At 53.0% G+C, this 16,678-nt stretch overlaps 7 protein-coding genes across 7 annotated transcripts; 4 read left to right on the forward strand and 3 right to left on the reverse strand.

Moving 5' to 3' along the window:
• Window positions 1–656: 656 nt before the first annotated feature.
• On the reverse strand, window positions 657–1,957 carry Z520_03929 (uncharacterized protein; the record flags this gene model as incomplete). The annotated part of the gene is made up of 2 exons (XM_016774439.1): window positions 657–1,580; window positions 1,643–1,957. The coding sequence occupies 2 exons, from the start codon at window positions 1,955–1,957 to the stop codon at window positions 657–659; spliced, it is 1,239 nt and encodes a 412-aa protein (XP_016634366.1).
• A 615-nt stretch (window positions 1,958–2,572) lies between these two features.
• Z520_03930 (uncharacterized protein) lies at window positions 2,573–3,952 on the forward strand (the record flags this gene model as incomplete). Its single annotated transcript, XM_016774440.1, has 4 exons — window positions 2,573–2,612; window positions 2,675–2,717; window positions 2,820–3,380; window positions 3,493–3,952. The coding sequence occupies 4 exons, from the start codon at window positions 2,573–2,575 to the stop codon at window positions 3,950–3,952; spliced, it is 1,104 nt and encodes a 367-aa protein (XP_016634367.1).
• A 696-nt stretch (window positions 3,953–4,648) lies between these two features.
• Z520_03931 (uncharacterized protein) lies at window positions 4,649–5,731 on the reverse strand (the record flags this gene model as incomplete). The annotated part of the gene is made up of 1 exon (XM_016774441.1): window positions 4,649–5,731. One exon carries the CDS (start codon window positions 5,729–5,731, stop codon window positions 4,649–4,651), a length of 1,083 nt encoding a protein of 360 aa, XP_016634368.1.
• A 1,536-nt stretch (window positions 5,732–7,267) lies between these two features.
• On the forward strand, window positions 7,268–8,912 carry Z520_03932 (uncharacterized protein; the record flags this gene model as incomplete). The annotated part of the gene is made up of 4 exons (XM_016774442.1): window positions 7,268–7,831; window positions 7,887–7,996; window positions 8,050–8,318; window positions 8,368–8,912. 4 exons carry the CDS (start codon window positions 7,268–7,270, stop codon window positions 8,910–8,912), a joined length of 1,488 nt encoding a protein of 495 aa, XP_016634369.1.
• Window positions 8,913–9,932: 1,020 nt separating this feature from the next.
• On the reverse strand, window positions 9,933–10,988 carry Z520_03933 (uncharacterized protein; the record flags this gene model as incomplete). Its single annotated transcript, XM_016774443.1, has 1 exon — window positions 9,933–10,988. The coding sequence occupies one exon, from the start codon at window positions 10,986–10,988 to the stop codon at window positions 9,933–9,935; it is 1,056 nt and encodes a 351-aa protein (XP_016634370.1).
• A 2,750-nt stretch (window positions 10,989–13,738) lies between these two features.
• On the forward strand, window positions 13,739–14,646 carry Z520_03934 (uncharacterized protein; the record flags this gene model as incomplete). Its single annotated transcript, XM_016774444.1, has 2 exons — window positions 13,739–14,125; window positions 14,215–14,646. The coding sequence occupies 2 exons, from the start codon at window positions 13,739–13,741 to the stop codon at window positions 14,644–14,646; spliced, it is 819 nt and encodes a 272-aa protein (XP_016634371.1).
• A 470-nt stretch (window positions 14,647–15,116) lies between these two features.
• Z520_03935 (lipoyl synthase, mitochondrial) lies at window positions 15,117–16,379 on the forward strand (the record flags this gene model as incomplete). Its single annotated transcript, XM_016774445.1, has 1 exon — window positions 15,117–16,379. The coding sequence occupies one exon, from the start codon at window positions 15,117–15,119 to the stop codon at window positions 16,377–16,379; it is 1,263 nt and encodes a 420-aa protein (XP_016634372.1).
• Window positions 16,380–16,678: the final 299 nt, after the last annotated feature.

The raw sequence follows: 16,678 nt of genomic DNA on the forward strand, positions 1-16,678 counted from the left end.
CCACAGCAGACTAGGCCGAGGCCTCCCAGTCCAACATCTTATCTTCCCACAACTGGAGAAAGCATCTCTCCCATCCACCTTCGCCCTCACTACCCCGTAAACCGGGAATGCGGGGATACGAGAACGAGCGACTCACTGACCCCACAAATTGCTCCTAGCCAAGACCAGCCATGCCCTCCCCTTGACGCTTCTCGAGTTTCATCAGCGCCCACGTTGTTGCGGGGATGTATCGGCCTTGGAGCGAAAAGAGAGGTCTGGGGTCGACTGTTGCTATGGATTCGGATCCGAATCACAACGTCCACACAAGAGGCTGTCAAAGCCCAGGCAAGCTTTCTGCTCAGGCTACCTAGGTAGGGGGCCCAGACCAGATTCTATCACCTCGGTTCCGATCTTCGCGCCTACCACAGAAGACGGCCCAAAGTCTCTTTGAGCAAGTCAAGGACAGCAACAAGAAGAGGGGGGCGAAATCGCCCCCTGCCAATTTGAACTGTCTCAAGAATCACATTGATATACCTAGCATGATCACCGGGAAGTTCGCATACTAACAAAATGCCTCCAAACAGCTACAGGAAGGTGAGGTTCTATTCAACAGGATATTACTTGCCCCCCATCAGATTCTCCGGGGTGACTGGCTCGACCATACTAGGCAGACGAACTCAAAAAACTGCCATACCTTGCGCATTCTTGTCGACACCCATGGCAGCCAATTGGAAATGCTGAACCTGCTTTGCTGACCCCGGACCTCCCGAGACATCCAGCACCGTCACTGCTGCAGGCGTGGTTCCGTTGCCTGGAGATAGAGCATAGATGAAGTTGCCTGCGGCTTCCAAGTCGACAAGTCCAGGATCTCCATTTGCTGACAGGTCCAGGATTGAAACGATGCTGGCATCTGACAAGCTCATCTCCACCAGACGATTCACCCCCACGTCGGCGACGAATGCAGTCCCAGTCACGGGAGAAATCGTCGCCCAGCAGGTGGCAATTTGACCCGCAATGACCTGCTTCGCCACAGTTGACGCTGTGCCGCTTATCGCGTCCACCGACACAACGGCGCCGCCAAAGGATGCGTCTGTCACAAAAACATTCGAAGTCCCAGGGATGTTTTCCGAGCCGAACAGGACAGCCGTTCCTGCTGGTGAGCTGCGAGTGTCCACCGTTGAAAGACTTGGTTTCACGCGCCAATTGCCTCCTTCGACAGGGAACACCGAGAAGAACCCTGTGGTGTTGATTGCAGGATTGCCCTTGACGGTCGCGAACAGGTGAGACTCGTCCTCAGAGAAGAACAGTTGCGACACCGTGTTCGTCGGACCGACAGGTGGAGTTGTCTGGACAAGGTCAAACGAGCGCAGGCTGTCCATTGCGCCGAGTCCTTTCTGGGAGAAAGACGAGCAGGAGACACCATTGGTAACGCCGGTGGTGCCGACACAGACCAGTTGGTTGTTTGCTGACGCAGCGACAGTGTTGGGGAATTGACCCGGGAGACTGGCAGGAGCACCGATCAAGGTGAGCTTCGTTGGGTCCTGCGGATCAATTGACAGCATTGACAAGGTATTACTACCTGCGTTGACGGCGAAGATATTCTGGCCGCGCTGTCAGCAACGTTCCACATGTCCTGATTCCGAATGCTGCAAATTTTCCTTACATTTCCAGCGATTGTCACAGAGGACTGCGAAATCAAAGCGTCAGGAGCTGCAGGCTGATTCGTGGCTCCGCTGATGCTGTTTCCCCCTTCACCTCCAGTCGGAGTCAGGCTGCCTTCAGATAGCAGGCCGTTCGAGGCAACCGGCACTGCTGCTACAGAGTTACTGGCATCATTGGTGATGAAGTATATCGCTCGAGCTCCTTCGGGGTGGAGGTGTCCTTTCCCCCATTTTCCAGGGTATGGTGATGGCGCGGCTGGGACGGAGGTTATGAAAGCCGCCAAAAGCAGGAGGGATTGGGAAAGGTTCTTCAGCATCTTTGCTGCCACAAATGGTCAATGACCTTCTGATCCAAGGTAAGAATGACTTAGAATTGGCGGTGTGTCTCCTTACAAGAAGCCGAGCAGTGTTTTCCTTCCATGGAGGCGCGCCTGCTACGGGTTTTATACTACGCGACATGGCTCAGGATCTTGACGAGAACTCCTCTTGAACCCTTTGGGAGACACATTCTTCGGCACCTGTGCTCCTGTGCAATCTCAATGGGCCGTATAACGGCTTTGGAACCTCTGTTGGAACATGGGATCTCCGTCTGGATTACCCAATATTTTATTTCCTGTTCGGACAAAGCCCGTGCGTGGCGTCGACTGCGTGGTCGCCCTGCTAATCTCAAACAGGAAGAAAATGATTATCCATCAGGGGCCGAAGAGCCAACAAGGCTCCACTTGCGAGGCGTCGAACCCAGGGCTTCGTGTTGCGGGGCCGAGACGCAAGCGAAACGGAGCCAGCGGCTCTCCACTCTACATGTTTCTTGAGGCGGACGCTGTTCCTTGCTTCAACCACTTCAGGTCTTTGCCTGTATCGTCGTTATCATGCTCATCCAGCTTCTCCTCTATCAGTGAGCGCGAGATTCGTCGTCGCTCTGAGGTGCAACAATGTCGGACATATTCCGACCCTTTTTTCGATCCGTGGAGGGTACGTACCTGCATATCCTCCCGAGACGACGTTTCCTAGGCCTGACTCAGATTTCTATCTAGACAAGGTCGCCAACAGACGCGAGCAATTGCGCAAGGCACAAAAGTCAGTAATCTTGCCTCACGCGAATCAGACAGCTGCGATCTTGAGATCATTGCTGCAGCCAGGATTGGACTGACTGACTCGGTGTGCGCGAGTGTTCACCAGGACCTTCCGCGAAAGACGAGACCAGTATCTCCGCGTCTTGGAGAAGTCCGTCAGGCGTCTGCAGGCCACCGAAGCCAAGCTGCAGAATGAAGTCGACCAGCTTGAGCGAGATCTGGCTGCGACGAAAAGCAAGCTCGCCCAGTGTGAAGCTGAGCTGCGCAAGTCAACCCCTTTGACACACTACAATTACGCCTATTCAAACAAGAGCGGCTATGTGCCTGGATCCGGAGAGTTCAATCTCGCACCTGAAATAGGTGGCGCAGAGAAGCCGGCCTACCTTTCGCCCCCCTATAGCTGTGCTGAGAGTGGAGCGGGTGCATCCGTCAGTGGCACCTCCTCTTGCAGCACTCTTGTCTGGATCGAGACGATGAATGGCCAGCCGGTTCAGATGCATGTCCAGCAAACGCAAGACTTTGGGTTTCTGCCACCCAATGGTAGCAAAAATGCGTATGCCGGCGCGCTATCACCGGCGTCAGCCTCGCTAGGTCCAGATAGAAGCGCGACAACAATCCTTGTGGCCCAGCTCGACGCCGTGGCTGTTGCGATGGAATTTGTGCTCAAGTATGTAAAAGTGTCAGATCCTCACAGGCCAGATTGATGCCCCTGCCTTTAACGAAGCACTATCTCAAACCCATACTCTTGGAACAAGACACTGAAATGATGCAAATTACAGGCTCGAATCTCCATGTCTCCCTCATCTGCAGAAAAGCGAGGAAGAAGAAAACAACCCTTCCACCTCCTCAAGCAGCTCTCCCCACGGGCACGTCCACACAGCCTCAGCGGCCCTTCTGTGCTGCTATCCGTCTCCTTCATCCTCTTCCACGGTCTCACCGCCAACATCGACGTCATATGCAGACACAAAAATAAACACATCACACGCCTCACCACTCTCCCCACCAGCGACGTCCTCATCATCGCCTTCCTTTTCGCCACTGACCTGGCCCGCCCCAAAGGCAACTCTCGAACGCCTTCTGGAGATCTCCGACAATTTGCCAATCGACCGACCCTCGGAATTGACGCCGGTCCAAGCATGGCACTGTGTGCGGCAGTCGCCGAGTTTCACGTCGATGAATGTGCAGGGCTTGAACCGGATGGCCGAGAGGTTGGTCGCGCACGTCAAGTGTTATGGGTAGGTCCAGCCTGTCCGTCTCAATCAGTGCTTTTCTCGATACGCTGAGCCTATCTCCTTCTTCCCTTTTGCCCGTCGCATGCAACCCATCTACCATCTATACGGCAGGCAGGTCTGCTGCTAGTCCTAGTCATCCTCCATTCACGACGATGATCCTTTCCTTATTATGTATGATATGGGGTATTCAATGCTAATGATTCCTTTTCTGTTCGTCACACATTCCAGATTCGGCGCCGTCATCCGGCGAGACTTTCTTGCGAAACTATTGTCGGAGATATGATTCCTAAATCTGGCCCCCGCCGCAACTTTTATGCGGATGGTGTCTTCCATTGGCGTGTTTGTTGTACTCTCCATTCTCATGTGCAATATAGATCCGCCCGGGAGAGCTCTGAGGCTGACAAAAAGCGTCTCATTGGGGCATGATGAATCTGGTGGGAGAGGGTTGGAATTGTCGAGAAGGTGCGCATTGGAGATGGAAGTTGGATCTTTCACGGAGGATGTGCTTACGCAGCAAACTACCGTGGGTTCAGTAACCTCGAATGGAAAATCAACGGTGCAGATTATCTCTAAATCGTAGCCAAAAGCAGAAGGGAGACTGTTGGTTGGTGGCACAAAAGGCCCCGAGAGTGGCTAGGGAGTGCGAGCCACGACCTATATCAATGGAAGATGATGTCTACAGTCTTTGTGTAGCTGTACAGGTCTACAGCAAACGTGGTTGGCCCTTTGAGTATTCTATCCCATTTATCCAGATGCGCTCAATCTTCCTGGTGGCTTGGATATCCTCCAAAGGGTCAGCAGACAGGAGGACCAGATCAGCACGAAATCCTTCCGAAATCTCCCCTCGCTCCACCAGCCCAAAATGCTTCGCCGGTAGGGAAGTGGCAGCTCTCAAAGCGTCCACGGTTGACAGGCCAGCTTCAACAAGCAGTTCCAACTCATGATGCAAGCTCTCGCCATGAGGTACAGGGCATATTGGCGAAGAGTTCGAGTCTGTCCCCGCTAGGACTGGCACTCCTGCCTCGTAGAGAGCTTTCAAGGATGATTGGGCAGGCTCGTAATTCAAAGGTGGGCCTCTCGCTTTTGGCAGAGCTTCGCATATCGCCAACGTCGGGACAGAGACGTGTTTGCCATCGACCATCTGTGCCACCATGTCTGAATTGAGAGGCTTGTCAAGCGGTACATGTGTGATGACGCGGGCCTTGGCTTCCAAGGCCATGCGGAATGCCTCATGTCTTGTCGCATGAGCAATCGTGAGCTTTCCTTGCTCGTGTGCAGCTGAGATGACTGCGTTGAGTGTTGCCTGGTTGGGTCCAGGGATGTCTGCGACGACCTTGATATAATCTGCGCCCTCCTCGATGCGGTCGCTTACCCATCGTGATGCTTCCGAGGGGCTGGAGATCAAGTAAGGCTCAATTCCTGGCATCCGACTGTGCCCGCTTCCGGGGGATGTCGCAGGAGCTCCGGCACTCCTTATGTCTGTAAGGCCGGTCTTTCCTCGAAACGAGTTAATCAGGCTTGGGGGAAATGAGGCCATGTCAAGTGCCGTGGTAACGCCAGCAGCGGACAGCTTCTCCAATTGTTCTTCTGCGCGCAGATGGACATGGGCGTCGATGAGTCCTGGGATGAGGTACCGACCCTGTCCATCAACGATCTGGACATCGTCCGCCTCTCTGTCAGCTGCTATCTTTCCGTCTCTGATAACGACATCTCTCGTTGTGAAGTTTTCGCCATTGAAAGCATGGACATTTTGGATGACAATCTCTTTTGCAAAAAACTGAGTCATATCGGCGATGGCTGTTCGGCAGTACCTGTTAGCAGAAGCAGTCGAAAAAGAAATGGTCTCTTCGTGTGAAGTGGGACGTGGGACGAGCTGAAGTAGTGACTATATGCCAACGGGATGCTGATGCTGATCGTGGGGATTATCCCGATAGACGTGGCCCCTAGACTTTATATTGCGGTAGTGATCACGTCTCCCGTTACTCGTCCGAGGGGCGACATCCACCACGGTAGGCATTATGTTCTCCATAGCACCAGTAAAGAGGCGGTCGGAGTGATTTCGTTGACGACCGTTCACACCGAAGCAGCAAGTCTAGTCGGATATTGAAGTCTGTCGCGATAAACCCCATACTAGACTGTCGGCTTATACCCCAGCGAGCATGGCACCCACATGCAAAGATTGATTCGCTCGCTGTTCCCGAGATTCTCTGGACCTTTTCGTCGCCATGGCATTGCCTACCGTCATGAACGGGGTGAAAAGAGTCCCTGAGAAAGCTACCTAGGTAGGTTATGTCAAAAGGTAATAGCTATCAAGTTGTCGTCGAAACTGGAAGCAAAGGGACCGAGGCCTTGGCATCGCATGCCAACCACCTACCACTGCACTGTTCAAGTTTCTTTCGACCTATTCCGTCTGTACGAGGTACATGCTGTCAGCCTGTGCCGACCTGAGCAGTGAAATCGCCAATGTCGGGCGCAAAATCCCATAAATGCCCACAATGCGAACAACGCTTCGCGCGTCATGAGCATTTGCAACGCCACATCAGACGACGTATTCTTGTGAAATGCCCTCATACTATCAGACACTAACCACTGTCTAGATACTGGAGAGAATGTCTATCAGTGTCCCTGTGGAAGGACATTCTACAGAAGGTAGGCGGTGCACCTCGTCCGCGGTTGTTTCTCTATAACGCTGCCGCCAGCTGATCGCAAGCGCTCAGTGATGTTCTTGCCCAACATATAAACAGCTGCGAGAAAGGTCTCGATCACCACCAAGTGCTCCCACAAGCCAAGCAGACGCGATTGAAGCGTTCCTGTGACAAATGTGCAAAATCCAAGAAAAAGTGTGACTATCGCCGACCTTGCCAACGCTGTGTCACCAAAAGCCTTCCATGCCACTACACTCGGGCAGGTCATGTCGACCTGTATGGCTCGTATATCATTTGCAACCCAGAGCGAGCATCGCGTCCTGTTCATAAAGAAGCATGGCCATCAACAGACGGTACAACACTGCACCCGGTCCTAAAGCCTTGGAGAGTCGAAGAACCCGCTACTAGCTACCTCACACCTGCAGTGTGGAGGCGAGCAACTGCGTCCTGGCCAACAGCAAGGGGCCGGACTTGGCTGCCAGATACAAAATCCAGCAGGCGTAGCAACAGGATCAAGTGCGCGAGATCCAGATGCACCAGGCCGTTGGACAACTTCTCCAGGTGTCCCGGAACACCTGTTTTCGGATTCACAGGAGCGATCTTGGCTGGACGAGTTTATCTCCCTTGACCCAGTCATTCCTCCAATCATGCTGCCCAGATCACATGAAACTTCAGGTATGTCGGCAGAACAGATTGTTCTCAATCATGACTATCCGGGTTATCCAGTCACCGGCTTCTCAATGGAGCAATGCGATCCCATAGAGTCCAAATGCGAGGAACTCAGAGCACTGCTCAAGCAATCGGGGCCCCTTGTGACGGATTCATTGTTGGCGACCTATATCACTAGAGAGAATCTCATCCATTGCACCCAATTGTTTGGACGGCACTATCTTCGACATTTCCCGATCCTGCATGTGCCTTCTTTCAGTCTCATCAAAACACCACCAATACTGCTCCTTGCCGTGTTGTTAGTTGGAGCATGTTATTCAGAATCTCTTAATAATGCTACGCATATCTGCAGACTCGCCATGCAGCTTCTTATGCTGGTGGCCCACGAACCTGTCGGTGCTTGTCGGACGCCTTTCCAGCCCAATGCTAACGAAGTGCAGCATGAAGCGACCATGGGCATCCCTGACCTACCGGCCATTTTGGCAAGTACAACAGCTTGTTCTGTGCTCGCTGGCTGCCGTAACAAGACAGCTTCCAGGTTCGTCTCTCTCTACGGTGCAAGAATAGTTTCGGTAAGTCAGAGGTACGCTCCGTCACGCACTGCAGTTGCTAAATATCAGTGCACAGATGGCCAAGCGAGCCAATCTGTTCAAACCAACGGATCCTCCGGATTATCATAGTTATACGGAAGAAACTTTCGACTGGAGGTTGTGGGTTGAAGAGGAGACCCGAAGAAGGTGCCCAAGTCAATTCGCGGAGAGATGTCTGTGGCCACTAACTGTGTTAAAAGAGCAGCGTGCAAAATATTCTGTCAGGATGTGGCTGCTTGTATCTTCCAGCGGACCATGCCTATTCTTTCACCGCGAGAAATCGACGTTGAACTGCCTTGCTACGAGGTTTGTTGGGAAGCGACATCCTCGGCTGAATGTCTCCGGTTGTTGCAGACGTTACCGTCACAATTGCGACTGTCCACTGCGCTGCAGAACTTGAGAAGCCATCCTGCTCCAGACGAACCGCTTTTCGTAGCATCCGCTTTTGGAATGTTCGTCCTTATCAAGGGTATGCGCGTCGGCCCCTTCTTGATCCAATACTAAACAGGCCTCCGAAGGACTACACTCCCTTTTATACCATGTTGGGAGGTTTTCCGACGAGTTTGAGTTGGGCAAAAGGAATGGCAACGTGCCGGAAGACTCGAACAGGGTCATTTCTCGTCTACAGACTGACTTCTCTGCCATATCGATCGAGGACCTCGCTCAAAGGGCGATCAGGTCACACGGGAATGCCTCCCTCAGAAGTGTCAACGACGCTCTTGACGCCTGGCGCGCCGTCCTCGATCATCGGAGCTTTCGCGATTGGGGCACCGAGGACAGGACCTTTGCGAGTGATCCGATGTTATTCTGGTGGCTCGCGAAACTGCTCATCGTCCTGCACCATCACGGCGACCGAAGCTCGACGACCACTTCTGAATTCAGCATGCCGCCCTCTAGCGGCGCGGAAGAGGAGACCAAACCCCTCTTTCAAAAGAGAGTCACCAAATGGTTATCCGTCCTTCGCGAGCGACGACAACAGACCACTGGAAGTTTTCAGGAAGAATATGTCCCCGCGATGATTAAGTTGGCATGGAGCCAACCGTTTGGCCCAAGACATGAATAGATAGGTAGATAGCGGCGATGGACGCTGTTACAGGCACTCGCATCTCCACGCAGACGGGTATGGAATGGTTCCTTTGAGAATATTCATATCGATGGAACATGGGAGGGCAAGGCTTCCTTCCACGTTCAGGCATCATTCCCGGGGTCGATCTTCCTTGGGTTTGACCGAGAGTGTCATCAATTTTAAATGGGGGAGATCTGATAGAAAACACTTCTTAATAGCAGTATCTTCCGGCCAGGCTCTATGAATTATTGGTGTCGTAGCGAAGGAAAACGTATACAAATGCACAGAGGCAGGTTCAGTGAAGACGGGCCAAGTTGCGAGGCAAACACGCATGCAGCCTTGCGGTAAGCCACGACCCACGACCCATGACCTATCGCAAGCAAAGCAGAATCAGTGATAGACAACACACGACTTGAAACCCGGTCAACGTTAACGGCGCCATGTGGATATCTCAGCCTTAGTTGCAGTGCCTTGTGTTTTTGCAATTGACCCAGCCCGCTCGTTTCCAGCATACTCAACTCCCTTCCAAGACACACACCGACAGTTCTTTTCGCTGATCCAGCAGTCAGGATGGGGAAAAAGGAATGGGAATTGGTATGGTCTCTATGATGCAACAAGACAAATAGTGCATTGTTAGCTCGCCTTGATACCGGCACAGCCGGCAGCCTGGGCTTCTCGTGCATGCTCAGACCAGCTTGGATGATGATCAATAAGTCCAATTATTATGTGCCAATGTCCCTTGCTCGGATGCCCACGCATCTCATGTGCTTTGTAATGCTTTCCACCATGCAATGCTCCGTCGTCGGCCGGTAAACCGTCTCTATCATTCACGTCGTTGCTCCTGGTCGCACACCTTTCATGCAAAAGTCGTCTTCCACAGCTTATCCACGCCGTCAAATGGTACATACGATGCTCTCTCATTCAGAGTGTCAATGGAAGACCATCTTTCAACCAGCAGTAAAACGTGCATTTCCTGCGCCCGAAGAATGCCAACCTAACCAAACAAGCGTTCTTCCTTCATTCTTTGGCCACAGCATCTATCTTCTTCATCGTCTCCTGGATTTCGTTCAAAAGGCCCTTCCGAAAACCTCGTGCGTCCGTGGAATCCACATCGATTGCGTCCGCCTTTAGGATAACGTGAGTCATGACACTCTCGCTCAACTTCCGGTGTTCTCTCTCACGGTCTTGAGCAGAAGAAGGAGGATTAGAGATGAATTTGCGGCAGAGGGGAAGCCATTGTTCATGATAAATATCTGAAAGAGTTTGTAACTTTCCCAATGGGGTGTTCGGATCTGCTGCAGGTAGTGACGTTGGAACCGGAGTCGAGGTCCCCGAGGGGTGGGGAGACGTTCCTCGGGTGCGAGACGGCTCTCGTCGCAGGGGGCGGTCATCAGGCTCTGGTCTCAAATTGGTGCGAGACTGCCGTTCTGATGTTGTCCCAGAAGACAGATGGCCATTGGGATGGAGGAAGCTGGAGGAAGCGGTGGGTCTCTGCTCTGGTCTCTGCTGTGGCAGGTTTTCGTCGCTACGATGTCTGACTGAAGACACGCCGCGCGGCCGGCGTCGAGGGTTTTGCTCAGGAACGTCCTCACCACCCGAGGAATGACTATCTCTATCACTGTAATCCACAGCCTCGGTCTTGATGACTGCCACCTCGCTGTTTTGCTTCATGTTATATTTTCGCAGGGGCCATCCATCGTGCTTGAGGACGCGTTTCTTGTACACCAGTCTGACTCTTCTGGGATCGGTCTGCAGGTATCGGGCGACGGCTTCTCTAAGGTGACTGACATAGGCAGTCTCTTCGCTGATGGAATATGGAGGGAACTCGACGGGAAACACAGATGCCATGTATCGCACGAGGATGACATCTGGGGCATCGGGATCTTCTATCGGATTCTCATGTAATCTGGACACCGAGTGACGATGCGGCTCTTGAAGCATTCCATGATCGGCATCAATGTACTCGAAATGATTAGAGAGGTTGCGAGCATAGGGATCGACGACGGAGCTGGTGTAAGGCGAGCCCCCAGTACGACCACCACCGTAGGCGACGTAGCTACCGTAGCTACTCATGAGATAGCGGGCGAGGAGATAGATGAGGGAGAGGAGGAGGGCGGCAAGGGTGGTGTAGGAGGCGGTGGAGTACTCTGTCAGTAGAAGGTTGAAATTGTTGTGGAAGTCAGCAGGCAAATGTCGGAGGACTGGCTGGGCAAGGCTGTTGAGATTTCGTAGGAGATCAGAGGACCAAGTCTGAAGACTTGAGGACGCCACGGTGAAGGACTTGACTTGGCCGAGAGGGGGACAAAGGATGTGTGAATTTTCTCGATGGATTGATTCACTGATTATTTGGACGGCGAAAGGGGGAAAAAGCTGGTGTTTCTGTGCTTGGGGAAGTGCAAGGGCAGATCGACGTCGTCACTGAGGAGCAGGGAGTGTATGTAATATTGTGGATCTGCAAGACAGGGGGATGGAACAGTGAAGGCGAAAACAGCCTGTGTTGGAAAGAACACCAGATGACAAGGCGGTCGCCGCAGTGGGCGGATTGGTGGTGGCCTGGGCGCAGGAAGAATTGGCTCCTCTGAAAAGGCGCAGTTTGGTCGGTGCGAGTGCGTTAGTCTGTTTTAGACTCGGCTGAAGCGGGCAATAGAGATGAAGAAATCGAGGTGGATGACGCAGATGGGGGGTGAGTTGTGGTGCGAGAAATATATCTTTCAGGGTTCAAGGGGGCTTTGGATGGTTCTTTGAGCTCTTGGGACTCTCAGGGGGGACTTTCTTCGGAGATCTAGAGATTCAAACTAGGTCTGGGAATGATTCGGGCCAACAGGGACTTGTAGACAAAAGGAGAGAAGAGAGGCACCCAAGAGGGGAAGCGCAGCTGCGCAGGTGGGATGATTTTGTCCTGTGAGGACAGGAAGCGGAAAAACAGTTTTGCCGATACGATGCGACATGTGACTCTGAGCTGAACGAAAGACCAGGGCAGTGTTTCAGCATCCACCTGTACTTGTAATTAATACATTTCCACCAAATGTCTCAATCGAAAAGAGCGCATCACAGAGTTCAGCTTCAGAAATAGCAGTCTGACACAGATTGCACGACTTTCTTTGATACTAGTAGCCAGAAAACTCAATCACCACGAGGTAGCCGCCACATCGATGACAGCTATATTTTATTAGTAAGGGTAGGGACGCGGCGTCCAAGAGCAGGTAGAATAACCTTACAAATGGATAGGAATTCCTTACGAGATCCTGTGGTGTTACAGTTCCCTCCTCTTGCCTTGCCAAGTTCTCGGTATCGCAAAGTATCTTTCAGCCTCATCAATGCCACGCTCTGGCACCTCTATGCACCGAGATCCTTTGTCTAATTCTGTCACGAGAGGCTTTTACCGTCTCTTTGATCTGTCTGACCCAATAAACGAGCGCCGCCGCCTACTCCTGGACCGGGCTTCGCCATCAGCCAATTTACCCCAGACTCGGATCGTTGGATTGCCTTCAAATTCCAAGCAGTCGGGCATCGTGGGGCTCAGGCAGGCAACTCTTCCTCGTGGTATTCTGATTTTAACCTCCAGGCAGTAACACCATCAGAATTTTGCACGTCGCGTGAGCATTGATCTCGGATTGATCCTGGTGGCAAGACACCTCACCAAGGTTTCACAAACGGCTTTGGTGCCCGTGAGCTTTCCTTCCGTCTCCTTGCACGCAGACCGCACAAAACCACTCAGGTCCATCTCCAGCAGACCCGTCGTGGGCTTGATAGGCGGAAAAGGACCACAACAAACTCGGCGGAATATGCAGCGAAAGAAGAGGTGCAGGGCGCTACCCAACCCCGCGAGCCCCGGTTGATGTCATGGCATGCTCTCGTCTGGTGCCTCTGGACAAAATCCCGCGTGACTTTTTAGCTGCAGAAAAGTGCTGCTCCAGCCCAGCATCCCCCGTGGTGCCTGCGCTCTCCTTGGTGGCAGAGTTGTGCCTGGCAAGGCAAGGCCCGGTTTTTCCGGAATACCTAGGTGCAGCTTGGGTGCAGCTTGGGTGCAGCTAACTAAATTTCCAGGCCTGCGTCTCTGCACAACCCACGTTCCCACCACGCCCGAGCTGACTTCCCCCCACGTCCCTTGCCACAAACAAGGGAAGACCCTGAACCTGTTGTTTTTTTTCTGATGAGGAATACCGAGTATAATCATGTCCCTCCGCCATCCCCAGGTCCAATGCCTACCAAAATCCTGTCGGCTATCGCCTGTCTATAGGCTATTGTTCGAGGAAGCCGGTCCAGAACTCACTCCACGTCTTGCAGAGAAGTCGAACCAAGAAGCGGGCTGCACTGCATGTCTCGAAAAGGAATGATACGAGAAACTTGAATCGTGGCTGTCCAAGTGACCTCACGCATGTTCTGAGGCTGCCCTGCGTCACTGGGCATCAGTCAATCCTCCCAAGAGACAAATGAGGATCCACTCTCTGGTCTGCTACATCAGATCATGTTGCCTCGTCATTCCTCTTGCTCTTCTCCCAATGGACCGCCCTTTCTTTCCTCCTGCTGCTGTGTGAGACTGGCATCCTTTGGCGTATTAGTTTGGCGGTAGGTCTTCCGATACGTGCTATGTCCCCGAATTCTATGTGCTGCTTCCTCTTTTCGAAACCTCACATGCATTTCAACAACGCAGCCAGCAAACCTCAGCCCGTCGGCGTTCAACTGGCCCTCGAGTCGACCATAATCACACCGCCCACTACCTAGTACTTCTCACTCTTCGCACATAAAACTGGCATTCAAGTACCATTATTGCTCCCGCTTTTCCCTCCCAACCCTCCTCATCTTTTCTGATATTCCCAACCATGGATTTTTATAACCTTCCCAACGTCACCGATCCTCATCCTCCCACTGCTCTGGCCCTCCAGAGGGTGACTCCAGTCCTTTCTTACTTCGCGGTCGCATTTTCTTTGGCCAGTTTCATCTGGTGGTGTATACAAGACTACCGCTTCTTCAAATCGTTGGGAGTTGGCGGCCCTTCTCATGATATCTTCGGCTGGTTCAAAGTCCACATACTCGTCAGACCTTTCACCCTCGCTCCTCGAGATACCACGTGGACTGGCGACTATCCGGGCTATGGGGCTCACAAGGAGATCATGGCGCTGCCACATCGAAAGGGTGAACGGCCAGTGATCATGGGCATTGCCCCTCAAAGACAATTCACTCAGTGTCCAGACCAAGAAATGAACTCGGTGAGTGAGACCAGGCACCTGTAGTCCATGGCACCAGATCACCGAGGTGCAATACAGCTGTGTTGCTTTCAAAACTAATCTCTGGACAGCGCGTACTTGCCTTGTTCTCGTCTTTTGTCCACAAAAACCCCAACCTGCTGCAGCAAAGACTCTCGGTTGTCGAAAAACACCACTATGCACTCTTTGTGCATCCAAGCATACTTGCCAAGGCAGACAACCTTCCGGAAATTGCAAGCATCGCCAACGGCGAACTGGGGCATATCCACGGAGAGACCTCACTGCACCTTTACTTCTCACCGGCAGACGCGAAAATCCTCATTGAACGGGGTTGGGCTCAACGGCATCGATGTGCCAGGACTCAACCGTGGTGGTTTGGTGGCCTGAAGAATATGTGGGGTATAGGAGACACATTCCTCATTGTGTACGCTCCGAGGAACCAGGAGGAACTTGAGGTGTTATGTGTCCTGATTAAGGCCAGCATCATGTTTATGACAGGCGAACAGGATGTCGTCAAGCCGTAACATCGCCCAAGGACACCGACGACTCGGGCGTGTTAGCATACGTTCCCTGCAGGAAGAAATCGGTGATCGTCGTGTGGGTGGGGCAAGTTCCAGTATTCTGCCGTACATGACGTGACGGATTGGCGGTGCCAGCATGTGGTTCAGCAGAGGTTCAGCAGGTCCGTGATGAGCGAAATGAGGAGACGCCAGGATGGGCTGAGGATGGTTGCGGTGGTGGTGAGATGGAATGGTTCAAATTGCTTATTTCCATAGGTATGTAAACACAAAATCGCAAGACTGGCCGGGCTGGTGGCCTCGGCTTTGTTGCCGCCAGGAGAAATAGGGACATACGAGGTGCAGTAGGGCTGTTAAAGCAGCATTCGCCGGTTCTAGCCGCTCGCCCATTCAGCTGGAAATGATATGTCAACGCTCTTTGATGCCGCCACACCTCTACCAACACCATCCTCATCATCTGCAAAGCGCTCACTATCATGGCCGCTGCAGTCTCCCGCCATCGTTGCTTGAACGGGCTTCCATGGTCATCTCCATTCAAGGTCTATCTTCCGTCTACTTCGACAACCCCGTCACGGCCATTCGCCACTACGACCGATGACCTCCCCACCAGCAAACCTCGAGTGCGCGCGACCACCTTCGCCGACAAGCTCAATGTCGGCCCATCCTTTTCAGATTTCGTGTCCGGGAAAGAACCGCAGTTGGAGGCTTCAGAAGCGTACGCCTTGAAGACCGCCCTCGTGGGTCCCAAGGGAAAACAGAAACAAATCACCCGCCTGCCGTCGTGGCTGAAGACGCCGATTCCCGACAGCTCCTCGTACAAGAAGATTAAAAATGATTTGCGCGGCTTGAATTTGCATACTGTGTGTGAAGAGGCCCGATGTCCCAATATTTCGGATTGCTGGGGCGGGAGCAGCAAGTCCGCAGCCACGGCGACGATCATGTTGATGGGCGATACCTGTACGCGGGGGTGTCGGTTCTGCAGCGTCAAGACCTCCAAAGCACCTCCGCCGTTGGATCCGCACGAACCTGAACACACGGCCGAGGCGCTTTCACGATGGGGGTTAGGGTACGTTGTCCTGACCAGCGTCGACCGAGACGATCTGGCGGACGGAGGAGCGCACCACTTTGCGGAGACGGTGCGCAAGATAAAATCCAAAGCGCCGACCATCTTGGTCGAGTGCCTTACGGGCGACTACGCGGGGGACTTGGAGATGGTCAAATTAGTTGCAACCTCGGGGCTGGACGTGTATGCGCACAATGTCGAGACAGTCGAGGCCTTGACACCCCAAGTGCGCGACCGCCGCGCCACGTTCCGGCAATCACTCAGCGTGCTCAAGGCCGCCAAAGCCGCACAACCGGGCCTGATCACCAAGACATCCATCATGCTCGGGCTCGGCGAGACCGAGTCCCAACTTTTCGAGACGTTGAAGGAGCTGCGCGCCGTCGACGTCGACGTCGTCACTTTCGGCCAGTACATGCGTCCGACAAAGAGACACATGCCCGTGCACGAGTACGTCACACCCGATGTCTTTGAGCAGTGGCGCGTCCGGGCGCTGGAGATGGGATTCCTGTACGTGGCGAGCGGGCCACTCGTGAGAAGCAGTTATAAAGCTGGGGAAGCGTTCATTGAGAATGTGCTCAAGAAGAGGAGGGCCGGGAGGGGAGAGACGGCGAATGCGGATTTGGCGGGGGATATAGACCTGACGGATGTGAATGATGTGAAGGTTGGGCAGATTTGATTTAATATTCCGCAGGGTCGATATGAATATGAATAGGCTTGTATGTCTTATTTCCTGTTCCATCTGGTACTCCCTCGCTGTAGGAAATCTCAAACAATATACTCGATACGTTGTGGTTTCAATCAAGCCGCGACCCCCCAGGACGCAGGACATAGTGAACGAGGCGCGCAACAACAGTCCCAGCCGTCAATTATCACCATTCACTTCTCTCAGCACGTTGAAAGTGCTTGGCCTGAAGAAAGCACGGTGTTGTAATGTGCACGTTGGCTTAGCACCATGCCACGACTGTGAGAAAAGCT

The sequence above is a fragment of the Fonsecaea multimorphosa genome (assembly GCF_000836435.1).
Source record: "Fonsecaea multimorphosa CBS 102226 unplaced genomic scaffold supercont1.6, whole genome shotgun sequence".
Lineage (NCBI taxonomy): Eukaryota > Fungi > Ascomycota > Eurotiomycetes > Chaetothyriales > Herpotrichiellaceae > Fonsecaea > Fonsecaea multimorphosa.